The 17,686-nt window shown below is 47.9% G+C and overlaps 1 protein-coding gene across 1 annotated transcript in view; it reads right to left on the bottom strand.

Annotated features, from left to right (window-relative positions):
• Window positions 1-17,686, bottom strand: part of LOC106578544 (neuropilin-1a) — an 80,606-nt gene that overhangs the window by 31,344 nt on the left and 31,576 nt on the right. The window contains 3 exon segments of the mRNA XM_014157488.2: window positions 6,524-6,690; window positions 11,288-11,443; window positions 15,664-15,891. Coding sequence (XP_014012963.2) covers window positions 6,524-6,690; window positions 11,288-11,443; window positions 15,664-15,891 — 551 coding nt within the window.

Raw genomic sequence — 17,686 nt, 5'->3', positions numbered from 1 at the left:
TGGCCTCCATGGTTGCTTACACTGTTACCACAGATGACTGACTAATGACCACCGTCCTTCAGGAAACAAAGCAGCGAGACCTCAGGAAGGAAGTGACTAGGGAATGACTTCATCAGGACATGTCAGTGACAAGCCTGGTACAGGATATGGAGCAGCCTAGTCTATGGATGGCCACTATGATACAGTAACAGTATGTTTCAGTCAAGAGGATGTCAGGTCTATAGTGTAGGCCTAGATACTGTACAGTGGATCTTTTTTAATGACGGTACAGTATGAAGGTAGACGGACACAGACAGAGGGGCCGGGACAGGGCTCAAACACCAGTGTGTCGTCCGGAGTCGGGAGCTTTAACCGTACAGTAGATCTGACAGGGCAGCCAACTCCCGGTCTCCTTCCACTTTCTTTTAGCCAGACTTCATCAACAGAGAGAAGCTGATGTTAATTACAAGCCCATTATTCTAATTACTCATCCTTTGGCATGACGACAAGACAGGCCCAGCAGCTTGAAGAGCCTCTCATTGACAAAGACAATGGAGAGGAGTCTGCGTCCCAAATGGCACCCTATTCCCTACATAGGCCCCTGTCAAAATTAGTGCACTAGGTAGGGAATAGGGTGATATATGGGACATACCCCGAGAGTGCTAAACATTTCTATCCTTTGTTTCTATTCTATCCTTCATCCCACTGACCATGGATAATTGAAAACACATTTGGACGGCTGTTGACCGCTGGCCGTGCGGGTCCATAGGAAAACAGGATATGGCTGAGCAAGTTGTTTTAGCGGCTGACATGAGCCCATAGCCCAGCACTGCCTTACTCCCTCTCCCCCTCTCTCCCTCCCCTCTCTCTCTTTTCTCTCTCTCTCTCTCTCTCCTTCCTTTTCTCCCTGGACCTGGATAAACGGCTGGAGAGCTGAAGCAATGCCTACATCCCAAATGGCACCCTAGTCCTACATAGTGCACTACTTTTGACCAGAGCCCTATGAAAGCTGGTCACAATTAGTTTAGTACATTTGGGAAGCAGACAATGTTATCATCAGGGAAGTCAGTAATTAGTGTTTGTTTGATGGCTGATGGCTGGAAAAGTGGAATTCAACCTGTTTTTCTGTGTGAAATAGTGGAGGTTAGTGTGTGTGTGTGTGTGTGTGTGTGTGTGTGTGTGTGTGTGTGTGTGTGCGTGTGTGTGTGTGTGTGTGTGTGTGTGTGTGTGTGTGTGTGTGTACGTGCGTATGCAGTGGTGTAAAGTACTTAAGTAAAAATACTTTAAAGTACTACTAAAGTAGTTGTTTGGGGTGTATCTGTACTTTACTGATATGGTGGACTCACTAAACACACATGCTTTGTTTGTAAATGATGTCTGAGTGTTGGAGTGTGGTCCTGGCTATCTGTAAATTTAAAAAAAACAATCGTGCTGTCTGGTTTTCTTAATATTAGGAATTTGAAATGATTTACTTTTGATACTTAAGTATATTTTAGCAATTACATTTACTTTTGATACTTAAGTATTTTTAAAAACAAATACTTTTAGACTTTTACTCAAGTAGTATTTTACTGGGTGACTCACTTTCACTTGAGTCATTTTTATTAAGGTATCTTCACTTTTACTCAAGTATGACTATTGAGTACTTTTTCCACCACTGTGTGCATGCGTTCTAGGGGTTTCCATGGGGAAAGACATGGCCTTCCTCCATACAGCCATATGTTAACATATAATTACTTCCTGTTGCACTGGTGACTTTACTTTACTGGGCCAAAGCCAAAGGAGTGAGATTAGGGCAGTTTTATGAAAACATTGTTTTTAATTTTCTGCTCTTTCATCAACTGGTTTTCTCCCAACAAGCAAGATTAAAGTCAACATCCTTTCCCAGAGTGCTTAGAGAGAAGGGACAATCTGTTTTTGTCTCCATAACTTTACTTCCGATTAAATAATTTGGGTTATCGGCGAGATGCGTGTAAGATAAAACAGAAAATGCTGTAAATACCGATAATACATTTATGATGCAAGATGGATATTATGGCTATAACCTCTGCAAATAAATCCTACAGATATGGAGAACATTTACCATTGAGCTCATCAGTAAAAAACAATACTATGGATAACCTGTATCTTATCCTTGTGATAGACAACAGAAATGATTTCAGGTATCGACTTTCTCTCTCAGGGACAGCATGTATTATTCATGGTGTGTGTGTGTGTGTGTGAGATCAATGGTTGCTGTCTGAGGCAAGATGTTAGACTCTGTGATGCCATCTTGCTTTTATGGCATCACTCAGGCCTAGGGAAAACCTCTCTCCCACTCTATCTCCTTTCCTGACAGAGCCCATTCCTCATGGCGTCAGCGTCGAAGTGTGCGTGTCTGTGTGTATATGTGTGTGTGTGTGTGTGTGTGTGTATATGTGTGTGTGTCGTCAGTGTCCCAGGGGGACCGGGAAATCTTCCCTCTGCTTTTGTTTTCAGGTCGGAGACAGTGTGATGTCCGCCAAAAATATATCTGTCCTCCCTCAGTCAGAGGGCCAAATGTATTGTACAGATGAAGGTATTTCCTCCTAGTACGTCACGCACCATTCAGGTCTTCCTATTGGAACCAGGCCCGTCACCCACTATTCAGGTCTTCCTATTGGAACCAGGCCTGTCACGCACCATTCAGGTCTTCCTATTGGAACCAGGCCTGTCACGCACCATTCAGGTCTTCCTATTGGAACCAGGCCTGTCACGCACCATTCAGGTCTTCCTATTGGAACCAGGCCTGTCACGCACCATTCGGGTCTTCCTGTTGGAACCAGGCCCGTCACGCACCATTCAGGTCTTCCTGTTGGAACCAGGCCCGTCACGCACCATTCAGGTCTTCCTGTTCGAACCAGGCCCGTCACGCACCATTCAGGTCTTCCTGTTGGAACCAGGCCTGTCACGCACCATTCAGGTCTTCCTATTGGAACCAGGCCTGTCACGCACCATTCAGGTCTTCCTGTTGGAACCAGGCCTGTCACGCACCATTCAGGTCTTCCTATTGGAACCAGGCCTGTCATGTACCATTCAGGTCTTCCTATTCAAACCAGGCCTGTCATGTACCATTCAGGTCTTCCTATTGGAACCAGGCCCGTCACGCACCAATCAGGTCTTCCTACTGGAACCAACCCAAAAATACACTATCTGGCTAAAGGTGAGTTCATTCATCATCACAGCAACCTGCTGCTACATACATCCATACTATTCCCCTTCTGGGGGCTTCAAACAGATGGAGGATCCACAAAGGTAGATATTCACTGTACCTCCCTCTTGACGTGGCTGACATGGGAATGGAAAGGGGAATAGCTATCTAACGATTATAAATACACTTCCTGGTGGATGTGAGAAGCCTCAAAGGTCGCCTGTCCACCTACCCACACGCATTTAGGCACGCACACACACGCGTGCGCGCACACACACACACACACACACACACACACACACACACACACACACACACACACACACACACACACACACACACACACACACACACACACACCAAAGGACTGTTCCTCTGGGACAATAGAGTGTGATGAATAGCTAACCCACCAGAGTTCCATGCTAAGCCATAAGAAACCCCACCAGCCTAATTAACAGTAGGAGAAACTCCAGCATGTTGCCCTGCTCCTCATCTCAATATATTAACATGAGAGGCAGCATTAAAATAGATGACAAACCTACGCCATCCAGCCCTAGATATATGTTATCTGAATAAACTATAGGCAGAGAAGAAATATGCCTGAGATATCAACCCCTCAAACCCCACTCCCTGTCATGAATAGCTAATAAAACCGTCTGGTGCAAATTGCATTCAGAGAATTAATGAAATGAATAATGAATTGATATCCATCTAACAGGCGTGAGAGATGATTTGTCTCGTGGTGTCGTGAGAGCGCCTGCCATTAACGATGGGGAGAGATTGTTGTTGCCGCTGCTCCCTCCCTCAGACAAGCTTAATGAAAGAGAAATGAAGAACTCCATTCTTTTAATAACACTTGTTATAATGAAACTTCTCTCTCTTCATGAGCTCAGGGAGGGCATATGCGCGGCGGCAAAGATTTCAAGAAATTACAAATTACACACCATACCAACGCGGAATTCACTCTTTGTTACCGTAGAAACAGACGTGCCAGGCATCCACTTCTTTGTCATCTGGCATTGGAGCGCCCAACAGAGAATATCCCCTTTTTATCTGGTTGTATTTTACTGCTAAATACCATTAAAGCTGCAATATGTAACTTTTTGGGCTTCCTGACCAAATTTACATAGAAATGTTTCGTTTTGTGTATTTTACTTTTGGTTTTGTACACCAGCTTCAAACAGCTGAAAATACAATATATTGGGTGATGGAAAATATATGTCTCAGCGGTTTAGATGGTACAATGATTCTCTACACTATGAAATCACTTTTAAATAAATAAATAAAAAACCTAAGCATAATCAATACTCTATTGAGGATTCTGAACAGTTGCCGGATCGTTGTTCTTTTGCTCTGGCATCAGCACAGCGGGAGAGAGACACATTTAGACTTTCGTTAGGAGAGAAAGACAGTGAAGAACAGAACAGTACAGAGCAGAACGGCCCACTTGGTTTAAAGGGCTGGTTTTAAATAAGTCCTCATTAAAACAAATAGGTATTTGAATAAGATTCCCACTGAATTAAGTCTCTCAGGACACATAGGCTGAATCTAGCAACACTGGGAAAGGACAAGACCATAGTATCTACAGTACATGAATCCGGACATGAATTTTCCGGACATGAATTTGTGCCTATCCCCAGTATGAACGTGTGTTCTGTCGATCATTGACCTCCTCTATGTCCCAATAGATGCAACATCTTAGGGCTTAACTGTGTAACTTCCCCTCTGAGAGACAATCAACGTCACACAACTTTAACATTCCCCTCTCCTCTAAAGGAACTGCTGCGGGAAGTAGTGCACTACTCTTTGCCAGAGCACTACTGTATGGGCCCTGGTCAAAAGTAGTGCACTACTGTATAGGGTATAGGGTGCCATTTAGGGCACCGCCATCGGTTTCTCTCCAGTACAATGGGCCCCTGCCAGGCCCAGGGCTCTCCTCCCACTCACCCACAGAGCACAGAGCCAAGGGCCTCCTCCACAGACACACACACACACACACAAAAACAAACACACTCCCACTCCTCGAATTCAATTAGTCTGGAAGGTGCAACAGGGGCCCTCAGGACAATATTTTCATAGCAATAAGGAAAACCTCATTTATGAACGTCGCCCAAACAAATGTAAAGCCAGCTTTACATTTAACAGACGCTCTGATCCTGAGCAAGAGCAAATATTTTGGTACTTTTTCATACTGGTCCCCTGTGGGAATTGAACCCAAAACCCTTGCATTGAAAGCACCATGCTCTACCAACTGAGCCACACCAGTGGACTACTATAAAGCTCCTTGAGGACTACACACGTACAGTCGAGACAAACTTTTCAGCGACGCGGGGACGGACTATAATGAAAAACAAAAACTTGTATAGGTAATGTAATGTATGGTTGGGTCAGTGGGGTAACCACTTCAACACAATAACAGGCTCCAGGGTATGTGACATAGCAGTGCCTTTGGGATCAGAGACAGAGCTCCAGTCTTTTCATATAAAGTTCTCTGTCTGTGAATGTTAATGCAGATCCCAGCACACATGCAGTACAGTAAAACCCTATGATAACAATGAGTGTGTGTTGGTGGATATGTCCCCTGGGGCAGTAACCACAGCGGATGAGAGAGAGAGAGAGAGAGAGAGAGAGAGAGAGAGAGAGAGAGAGAGAGAGAGAGACTCTTTGTGGAGTGTCTGGAATCCACAGCTAGCCTGGAGTTCCACAGGAAGCATAAATTAATCACCAGATTTCTGGATCACCTTAAAAGATTTACCCAGCATGCCACAGGGGCATCCTCAGAGCACACAGACAGACTGCTGGGATTGGACCAGGAAGGAGAGTCAACTTCACTATAGTCACCACTCTGGATCTGAGTCCCAAATGGCACCGTATTCACCAAGTAGTGCACTAACATTGACCATGGCCCAGGACACTACTTATGACCCTATTCCCTGTGTAGTGCACTACTTTTAACTTGGTCAAAAATAGTGCACTACATAGGGAATAGGGTGCCATTTTGGACACACACTGGTTCAGACAGTGATTCAATAAGACTTGTAAAAAGCCTGTGGTTGTTTTGTCTTCAAGCAGCTTTGGGTGGATGACTTTGGAAAAGTTACAGCTTCCATATTACTTACATGGTAATGAACTTTTTTTCACTGCTATAAACACACCCTTTCTCTTCACTTAGTTATGATTAGACATTAGCCACCTTTGAGAAATTCTATGATGTCTTTGGGACACATGGCGGTCCCACGTGGCCCAGTTGGTACAGCATGGAACTAGCCACGCCAAGATTGGCTGAGGCCATCCATACGAATATGTATGCACGCTTTGGATAAAAGCATCTGCAGAATGTTATATTTTACTTTGTGCTTATGGTGCAGACTGTACCTGTATCCACTCTTTGTTGTTGTCCTCTCCTGGTGTCCATGCGTTCTCATAGTAGTTGAGTCTGGCTCGCTCCGGGGACCAGCCAGGGTTGTACTGGGACGAAGCTACGATCTGCTCTGATGCTATCTCCCCTGACTCCATACCCAACGGGTCTGAACAGTCAAAGTCTGAGAGAGAGAGAGAGAGAGAGAGGGAGAGAGAGAGAGAGCGAGAGAGAGAGAGAGAGAGATGTGGAGAGAGAGAGAGCGAGAGGGAGAGATGTAGAGAGAGAGAGATGTAGAGAGAGAGAGAGCGAGGGAGAGAGGGAGAGAGAGATAGAGAGGGAGAGAGAGAGAGATGTAGAGAGAGAGCGAGATAGAGTGAGAGATGTAGAGAGAGAGAGAGAGATGTAGAGAGAGAGAGAGAGAGAGAGAGATCGAGAGATGTAGAGAGAGGGAGAGAGAGAGAGGGAGAAGGGGTGGGAAAGAAGGGGAGAGAGGGAGATTGTCTAAATTTAGAGCTGAAAGCACCATCCAGGCGTCCCAGGCCAGAGCACACAACAACCCCCAAAACAGAGCTGGTCCCTGGGGAGAGGGACACTCAGTGGCAGGGTCTGGGCTGGTACTCTGGTGGCCGGAATAAAGAGCCACATCAGTGCCGCCTCAGCTCAGCAGATCCTTGCTTCCGGTTCCTCTCTCCCACTACCACACACAGAGACTTTAAATGGAAGGCAAGCACAGTGAAAGTGTGGTGCTACATCAAGACATAAAGCTTTAGTCATAAAACATTCAGTGTAGGGCTAAGTTCACTGTAAACTGTAATCGGAAAAGAGAAAGTATTATGCATTAAAGTTGAGCTAGTAGTTTTTCCTCTGGTGCTGGTTCATCTCTCCTTTAAAGCTCCCTGTAGGCAGTTTATGTGTTTCGCACATGGTGCACATTTCCTAATATTGTTGTCCCTCGGGGTGTTAGGGCACATTTAGTGTCGGTGTTCTGGGCCGTAAATCTCCCAGAATGCCCTGTCCCAACCAGGATAGAGGGCATCTCCTTGTGTATGTTGACATGGTGCTACCGTCCAGGGTCAGCCTGTGTGTGTGTGTGTGTGTGTGTGTGTGTGTGTGTGTGTGTGTGTGTGTGTGTGTGTGTGTGTGTGTTGTAAGTATACAACCACCGGCCAGGTCAAGAGGTGAGCTCTTCTTCCGCCATTCCCTGGAGTCCCATATGTAGCGGAGTTGTCTAGACGCTGACCCTATGACCCCCAGGGTCAGACTCGGACCCTGGCCCCAGTCTGACCCTGCTGTCTCTAGTCACCCACCCACCTACACCCACATCCACACACACACACAAACACACACACACTGGCTGAGCCTGGACGGTAGCACACTCTGCACACTCTGCACACACACACACACACACACACACACACACACACACACACACACACACACACACACACACACACACACACACACACACACACACACACACACAGCTACGTATTGCGTATATCAGCGTTGTTCAGCGTCCCAGAGACACAGGTCTGAAAGGCGTCAAGCAGATGGAGAGACCATCTGTTTTAGCTCATAGACAGTCCCTGACTGCTGCATACCCTGTACCTTACTCACTACTGCAGAGAGAGAGCGAGAGAGACAGAGCGAGAGAGCAAGAGAGAAACAGAGATGCAAAGACGAGGGAAATATATATATATACACTGCTCAAAAAAATAAAGGGAACACTTAAACAACACAATGTAACTCCAAGTCAATCACACTTCTGTGAAATCAAACTGTCCACTTAGGAAGCAACACGGATTGACAATAAATTTCACATGCTGTTGTGCAAATGGAATAGACAACAGGTGGAAATTATAGGCAATTAGCAAGACACCCCCAATAAAGGAGTGGTTCTGCAGGTGGGGACCACAGACCACTTCTCAGTTCCTATGCTTCCTGGCTGATGTTTTGGTCACTTTTGAATGCTGGCGGTGCTTTCACTCTAGTGGTAGCATGAGACGGAGTCTACAACCCACACAAGTGGCTCAGGTAGTGCAGCTCATCCAGGATGGCACATCAGTGTGAGCTGTGGCAAGAAGGTTTGCTGTGTCTGTCAGCGTAGTGTCCAGAGCATGGAGGCGCTACCAGGAGACAGGCCAGTACATCAGGAGACGTGGAGGAGGTCGTAGGAGGGAAACAACCCAGCAGCAGGACCGCTACCTCCGCCTTTGTGCAAGGAGGAGCACTGCCAGAGCCCTGCAAAATGACCTCCAGCAGGCCACAAATGCGCATGTGTCTGCTCAAACGGTCAGAAACAGACTCCATGAGGGTGGTATGAGGGCCCGACGTCCATAGGTGGGGGTTGTGCTTACAGCCCAACACCGTGCAGGACGTTTGGCATTTGCCAGAGAACACCAAGATTGGCAAATTCGCCACTGGCGCCCTGTGCTCTTCACAGATGAAAGCAGGTTCACACAGAGCACGTGACAGAGTCTGGAGACGCCGTGGAGAACGTTCTGCTGCCTGCAACATCCTCCAGCATGACCGGTTTGGCAGTGGGTTAGTCATGGTGTGGGGTGGCATTTCTTTGGGGGGCCGCACAGCCCTCCATGTGCTCGCCAGAGGTAGCCTGACTGCCATTAGGTACCGAGATGAGATCCTCAGACCCCTTGTGAGACCATACGCTGGTGCGGTTGGCCCTGGGTTCCTCCTAATGCAAGACAATGCTAGACCTCATGTGGCTGTAGTGTGTCAGCAGTTCCTGCAAGAGGAAGGCATTGATGCTATGGACTGGCCCGCCCGTTCCCCAGACCTGAATCCAATTGAGCACATCTGGGACATCATGTCTCGCTCCATCCACCAACGCCACGTTGCACCACAGACTGTCCAGGAGTTGGCGGATGCTTTAGTCCAGGTCTGGGAGGAGATCCCTCATGAGACCATCCGCCACCTCATCAGGAGCATGCCCAGGCGTTGTAGGGAGGTCATACAGGCACGTGGAGGCCACACACACTACTGAGCCTCATTTTGACTTGTTTTAAGGACATTACATCAAAGTTGGATCAGCCTGTAGTGTGGTTTTCCACTTTAATTTTGAGTGTGACTCCAAATCCAGACCTCCATGGGTTGATAAATTGGATTTCCATTGATTATTTTTGTGTGATTTTGTTGTCAGCACATTCAACTATGTAAAGAAAAAAGTATTTAATAAGATTATTTATTTCATTCAGATCTAGGATGTGTTGTTTAAGTGTTCCCTTTATTTTTTTGAGCAGTGTATATCACACTCCACTCTTTTCTTCTCTCTCAAAGACCCCCTTCTTTCTTCTTCTTCTTATCAACATGTTGGAGGAGGAATCTGAATCTCTCCATAAACATCAACCAGACCCAGTTGAACTTCTATCTGCCCTCTGACTGTAAACAGAGTCTCTGGTTGTCAGCACTGAGGTAAATGTGATCATGTGTGCTGCTATCAGCTATAAGCTATCAGCCTGCATTTTAAGCAGCAGCCCATTCTGTGAAGTGTGGCGCTGGGGGATCAGGGAGATAGTAGGGAAGTGTTCCAAATGGCACCCTATTCCATTTATAGTGCACTACTTTTGACCAGAGCCCTATGCAGCCTAAATCAGGGCTGTCAGGGAGAGAAGACAAGCCTGCTTCGTCACCATCAAAGCAACACCTTATCCATCCTACATAACCCCCTCTCAACTGAAGTGTACAAGTCTTATAATATGTATGGGTTAAAAAGGAAAACCCATAGATTATACATCAAAGGGCGTATTAATACATTCCTACTAGAGCACCACAGTGGATAAAAACTGTCAGAGACTTGATCTATCGTCTCTCTGATATGAGGATTCATTCCGCCAGGTCGTAAGCTGCCAACTGCATAATTAGGTAAGTAGGACAGATGTCAAATAATGCAGTGACTTGATGAGTTCATGTTGGTGGATTAGTGTTTTGATTGTATCTGTCCCTATCTAATAAATGTAATACTGGTGGATTAGTGTTCAGTCTGAACACATGTTTTGTTTACGTTGCCATGGTGCTGAGCTGTAGGGACTATAGGGACTAGTGACACAGGCAGTCATCGCGGTATGCGGCTGTGCTCAGGCTCTGTGTGAGTCTAGGGACCTCAGCACACATGCATATCACTACTCCCCACGGGGGACCTAGCACCATCTGGGATGATTAGTGTTTTTTTAACACCAGTCATCGCCATAGCAACCCAACAAGAAGGGGGGGGCGAGAGGGGATGACTGGAGGGGTGGCTTGTGAAAAGATTTATGGGCTTCGAGGTGGTTGTGTTTCATCAATGAAATGTTTAGCCGGAGCATTTCTCAAATTGGGGTCATGGGGGCCAGGCCCCAGGACGAAGATGATGCTGTGTTAGTGGCTGGGACACTGTCTGGAGGGGCTGGTGAGGCACTGTCCACCCCCGGTGTCTCTGCCCCACGGTGTTAAAGTCAGGCCTTGTAAACTGGGGGAGATGGCCCATGCCTTGTATCACATCCCCTTAAGGAAAAGACTGGGAGCTGTTGATTTATTAACTGACTTTAGTCCCACATTAAACTAAATGTGTGTAGCAGTGGAACAGGGACCCCCCCCTCATATGTAGGGAGGGGTGTATGGTAGTTTCAGTATGTATAGGGATTGTAGCTTTATCACTCATGGTGAATGGTCACTTTAGCAAATGCTAAATGTAGATATTTTTTTACATTTTATCCTAGTAGACAATTAAAATAATGCCTCTCTCATTGTAATCGGACCATTGATGATAGACAGTCACCTACCTTCTGGCACAGTCCGTTCCAACACAGTGAAGTTGGCAGAGAAGCCCTCCTTGGCGATGGCACTGTCTGTGTTGATTATCAGGGCCAGGATGCCCGTATAAGAGATGATACGACCAGGGGTATTCTGACCACAGTACCGCCCAATGTACGGACCAACTGGAGAGAGAGAGAGGGAGAGAAAGGGGGAAGGAGGGAGGGAGGGAGGGAGGGAGGGAGGGAGGGAGGGAGGGAGGGAGAGAGGGAGAAAGAAAGAGAGAAAGGGGGAAGGAGGGAGGGAGGGAGGGAGGGAGGGAGGGAGGGAGAGGGGTGAAAGGGGGAGAGAGAGAGGGAGAGAGAGGGGGGAAAGGGGGAGAGAGAGAGGGTGGGGAGATAGGGGATAGAGAGGGAAAATAGAGAGGGAAGGCGAGAAAGAGAGTGAGAGAGAGGGAGAGGGAGATTGTCAGTTACCAAGGTCACAGCTGAAGGTGGGAGTGTGTGTAAAGTTAGGAGTTAAGTCAGTATTTGCTTGCCCTAGGCCTGTCACATGGGTCTTCATACACAATAAACACAGCCCCCTCCCACCCCCACCCCCCACCCCCACCACCAACGGAGGTGAGAGAACTAGTGTGTTGATGAAGCTATGAGCAGGACCTAAGACCTGGGGCTGTATTTGTGTTAGACCAGAGAGGGTTTTCACTAAGTGACCTCATAAAGAGGCATGGGAAAAAGGCACAAATTTCGACACCCACAAAACACAAAGAGATGGAGAGAGAGAGAGAGGAACTCCTTGTTAAGACGAATCAAGGTCGAGGTTTCCGTCTGTTTTGCACCAGTCATAAATTCCTGGGCCTTTTTTAATGTGAGTGATGTTTAAGTGTTGAGGTGGGTATGTACGGTCTGGCCTGGTTTAGTGATGAGGTGGGTATGTACGGTCTGGCCACAGTGGAGAGAGTTCTCAAAAGACTGGTTTAGTGTTGAGGTGGGTATGTATGGTCTGGCCTGGTTTAGTGTTGACGTGGGTATGTATGGTCTGGCCTGGTTTAGTGTTGAGGTGGGTATGTAAGGTCTGGCCTGGTTTAGTGTTGAGGTGGGTATGTATGGTCTGGCCTGGTTTAGTGTTGAGGTGGGTATGTATGGTCTGGCCTGATTTAGTGTTGAGGTGGGTATGTAAGGTCTGGCCTGGTTTAGTGTTGAGGTGGGTATGTATGGTCTGGGCTGGTTTAGTGTTGAGGTGGGTATGGTCTGGCCTGGTTTAGTGTTGAGGTGGGTATGTATGGTCTGGCCTGGTTTAGAGTTGAGGTGGGTATGTACCGTCTGGGCTGGTTTAGTGTTGAGGTGGGTATGTATGGTCTGGCCTGGTTTAGAGTTGAGGTGGGTATGTACGGTCTGGGCTGGTTTAGTGTTGAGGTGGGTATGTATGGTCTGGCCTGGTTTAGCGTTGAGGTGGGTATGTATGGTCTGGCCTGGTTTAGTGTTGAGGTGGGTATGTAAGGTCTGGCCTGGTTTAGTGTTGAGGTGGGTATGTATGGTCTGGCCTGGTTTAGTGTTGAGCTGGGTATGTATGGTCTGGCCTGGTTTAGTGTTGAGCTGGGTATGGTCTGGCCTCAGTGGAGAGAGTTCTCAACAGCCACTGAGAAAAAGAGGAAAGAAAGACCAAAGAAATGGAGAGAAAGGGAAAAAGGGGAATAAGAGAATGTCAAAAGAAAATAATGCAATAAAAGTCAAACCAGGACACGTTCCACTGAGCACTTTAAATTAGTTTGTGACACATTGTGTGTGTGTGTGTGTGTGTGTGTGTGTGTGTGTGTGTGTGTGTGTGTGTGTGTGTGTGTGTGTGTGTGTGTGTGTGTGTGTGTGTGTGTGTGTGTGTGTGTGTGCTTACGTGCCTGTCTGTTTGTTCCTCTGTCTAGATGTTAAGCAGGTCTGGAGGCCTGGTGCTTATCTCTGATTAGTAAGCCTGTGATCAGTGGTGAGTGAAGGCCAGGCTGCTGCCCTGCTCCCCTCTCAACCTATCACCTCCCCTCTCAACCTATCACCTCCCCTCACTCTGACATGCCATGTACAACCAGGCCTTACGTCCAGACACACAGATGAAAGGGAGAGCGGGTTCGCCAAGACAGGGTCTGATGGCTCAGATTCAGCATTATAACACAGGAGGGAGGGTGTGTGTGTGTATGAACTGGGGTTTAGGGGGGAAGGGCATGACTCCTCTATCATCCAGTGTATGATGGCCTGGTGTGTGTGGTGGTGGGGGGGGCATCTCCTAAATGATCTGCATGACTCAACGGCACTATGAAAATGTTAAATGCTCTGTTGTGAACTCTGTGTCTCTGCATGTCTCTATGGTCCTGGTGGGAGGAGAAAGGAGGGGAGGAGAGGAGAGGAGATGGGAGGAGTAGGGAAGAGAGAGGGGGAGGAGAGAGGAGGAGAGAGGAGGGGAAATGGGAGGAGTAGGGAAGAGAGAGGGGAGGAGAGAGGAGGGGAGATGGAGGGAGGGGAGGTGTGGAGAAGAGAGAGGGGTGAGGAGTGGAGAAGAGAGAACGGGGAGGAGAGAAGAAGAGAGAGGGGGAGGAGAGAGGAGGGGAGATGGAGGGAGGGGGAGGAGATTGGAGGGGAGGGGAGAGGAAAGAGGAGGGGAGATGGAGGGAATGAGGGGGCGATGGAGGGAACGACGGGGAGAGAGGAGGGGGAGGAGAGAGGAGGGGAGATGGAGGGAACGAGGAGGGAGTAGAGAGGAGGGGAGATGGAGGGAACGAGGGGGGAGGAGAGAGGAGGGGAGATGGAGGGAACGAGGGGGGAGGAGAGAGGAGGGGAGATGGAGGGAACGAGGGGGAGGAGTAGGGAAGAGAGAGGGGGAGGAGAGAGGAGGGGAGATGGAGGGAACGAGGGGGGAGGAGTAGGGAAGAGAGAGGGGGAGGAGAGAGGAGGGGAGGTGGAGGGAGGGGGGAGGAGTAGGGAAGAGAGAGGGGGAGGAGAGAGGAGGGGAGGTGGAGGGAGGGAGGGGGGAGGAGTAGGGAAGAGAGAGGCGGGAGGAGAGAGGAGGGGAGGTGGAGGGAGGGAGGGGGAGGAGTAGGGAAGAGAGAGGCGGGAGGAGAGAGGAGGGGAGGTGGAGGGAGGGAGGGGGAGGAGTAGGGAAGAGAGAGGGGGAGGAGAGAGGAGGGGAGGTGGAGGGAGGGAGGGAGGGGGGAGGAGTAGGGAAGAGAGAGGGGGAGGAGAGAGGAGGGGAGGTGGAGGGAGGGAGGGGGAGGAGTAGGGAAGAGAGAGGGGGAGGAGAGAGGCGGGAGGTGGAGGGAGGGAGGGGGGGAGTAGGGAAGAGAGAGGGGGGAGGAGAGAGGCGGGGAGGTGGAGGGAGGGAGGGGGGAGGAGAGAGGAGGGGAGGTGGAGGGAGGGAGGGGGAGGAGTAGGGAAGAGAGAGGGGGAGGAGAGAGGAGGGGAGGTGGAGGGAGGGAGGGGGGAGGAGTGTGTCTCCAGCCTTCCGTGCTAACGCACCCCTGATCTAAAAGGCACCACAGGTACTGAGCCCAGCCCTCATCAGACAGGGCCTGACACACAGCACGGCCCCCAACCTCCCCCTACGTCTCCTCTGGCTCCTCCACGGCCTTCTGCCTCTACTGCCCCTCCCATGCTCCAGGCCCTGCTGTCTCACACACCCAATTACTCTGGATGGGAGAAGTGTTATGTTGTTATTTTCCAGTTTTTAGAACCCCAAACGACAAGAGAGAAGACTGCTGTGGGTGGCTATATATTTTCTTTGTTTTCAATGGAAACATTATTTGCGCTCAGACAGGAATAAGAAACCCTTATTCTGAGAGTGTTAAATAAAAGTTTCAGAATTTCATATTCAGAATAAACGTGTGTTCCTGAGAGAGGGTAGTTTCATGTCAACGTCTCTGTTTATCACAGATGTCAGTGATGTTGATGCGTTTCACCGAGGGATTCAAATAAAAGTGATAATTATGTGACATAGACTGAGCCTGCTACACCTTCTATATCATACCTGAGGTAAGTCTGACACTGTTCAAAGCCCTTTTAAACTCAGTGAGAAACAACAACTAAATCCTAACCTAGACAAAGAGTTTAGGTTGTTTCTGGACAGGGGAAAGTCCACTCCTGTCTGGTCAACAGTAGGGTGGAGTACCACCCTCGTCTACATACCAGGCCTTCTCCCAACTGACAAACATAAACAACTCCCCCAACACAATAGGTGACTGTACGGGAAGGAAGGGAGTACGGTAGACTATTTGAACATGGACATGTTTGGCATTGAGCCATGATGACTAAGCTATGTGTCCAGTCCACATTCATCAGTCCTATTCAGTGTGTTTATATTACCATAGTGTATAATACTAACGCTAACAAAGATACTATATCTGACCAGATATTTGACTGTGGCTCACCTCCAGGGAAGCCGTCCCAGATCTCTAGCCTATCGTATCGACAGAAGACCCCGGTGGGAGGAGTGGTGTCAGGCTCCAGCTCAAAGCTCTCGAACTCCAGGATGATCTCGGACATCTTGGGGGAGAAGATCATGAAGGTGCAGTCCAGGTTGTTGGGATACTTCTCCGGGAAACCAGGTGACTTTATCACCCCGCTGTTAGACGTGAAGTTCCTGGAACATTCCGGACCTGAGAGGAGGAGAGGAAAATAGAGATTTTGAATTGATAATTCCTTTATTAAACCAGGGCTTTGACATCTATTTTGCAACTGAGAAAGAAGGAAAGGTTTAAGAGAAAGAGAGAGGAAGAGCGAGAGAGGACTGTGTGTGTGTGTGTGTGTGTGTGTGTGTGTGTGTGTGTGTGTGTGTGTGTGTGTGTGTGTGTGTGTGTGTGTGTGTGTGTGTGTGTGTGTATGCTGAATGTGCTGTTGCTGTAACATCTAGCCAGAGTGAGTATAAACATCATAGAAAAGCCTCAATCACCAGCATGGGGCTGAATGAACATGCACCCGGACACACACACACACACACACACACACACACACACACACACACACACACACACACACACACACACACACACCCAGCCCCCTCATTACACGTCTTTGCGACATATGAGAAGTGCTTAGAGAAAATTACAGCCTCAGCGTTGAGAGGCAAGGGGGGCTACAAACACACACACACACACACACACACACACACACACACACACACACACACACACACACACACACACACACACACACACACACTCACACATATGCCAGTTTTATGTTTTATACCAACAAGTCAAAACATTTACTCATGGCTCTGTGGAGAAAAGGCTTTCAGCTGATGAGGGAAGTGAGCAGATTTCACACATTCATCATTTTACACAGCATCATGGCCAGACAAGTATGATTTATTAACACTGCTTGAAGATTGGCAGGACAAATACCAAAAACTGCATAAAAACGATTTACTGGTATTGTAACTCGAGAGAGAGCATTAGCCTGATGAAGGGTACACCATCAGAGAAGACTAAACCATTGTTAACTCATGTTATCATGACAACCATTAGTCTGATGAACGGTACACCATCAGAGAAGACTAAACCATTGTTAACTCATGTTATCATGACAACCATTAGTCTGATGAACGGTACACCATCAGAGAAGACTAAACCATTGTTAACTCATGTTATCATGACAACCATTAGTCTGATGAACGGTACACCATCAGAGAAGACTAAACCATTGTTAACTCATGTTATCATGACAACCATTAGTCTGATGAACGGTACACCATCAGAGAAGACTAAACCATTGTTAACTCATGTTATCATGACAACCATTAGCCTGATGAAGGGTACACCATCAGAGAAGACTAAACCATTGTTAACTCATGTTATCATGACAACCATTAGTCTGATGAACGGTACACCATCAGAGAAGACTAAACCATTGTTAACTCATGTTATCATGACAACCATTAGTCGTAGAACTGTGCAGCGGTCAATGGCACTTCCATGTTATTCTGACAACCTTTCCATGGGGGCAGGCTGATTGAGGCAGAAATTGTGGGGGAGCCATCACCATCACCATGCGTGGCTAGTTAGATTGAGCTCTGTACACCAGTGTAACAGCCCACGCAGCTTAAGTGAATGTGGCAAAGGTTTTTTTCCTTGTTATTTAGTCATCTGCAGGCATCTCGCCGGGCCCCTAATTCAGGACCATCAGGACCACTTCAATCTGTCTGACACACGTTGGAAATGAGAGGAGAGTGGCTTATGTCTTGGCTTTTTTGGGGGGAGGGGTTGAGAGCGGGCTGATGGGAAAAATAAGGCAAGGCAGGAACACCATTTCGGTTTGACTGTGATGCGAGTTGACATTTAGTGCTGCTCTGAAAGCTGCTGGTTTTCAAAACAGCGGGTCTGGCCATTATTTTTTCCTTTGGAAAACCAGGAGAGACCATAGAGCGATTTCAACTGCGCTAAAATATCATTC

This window comes from Salmo salar, chromosome ssa19 (assembly GCF_905237065.1).
Source record: "Salmo salar chromosome ssa19, Ssal_v3.1, whole genome shotgun sequence".
Lineage (NCBI taxonomy): Eukaryota > Metazoa > Chordata > Actinopteri > Salmoniformes > Salmonidae > Salmo > Salmo salar.
Note: the sequence above shows the minus strand (reverse complement) of the source record. Positions and strands in the feature narration are given on the sequence as shown.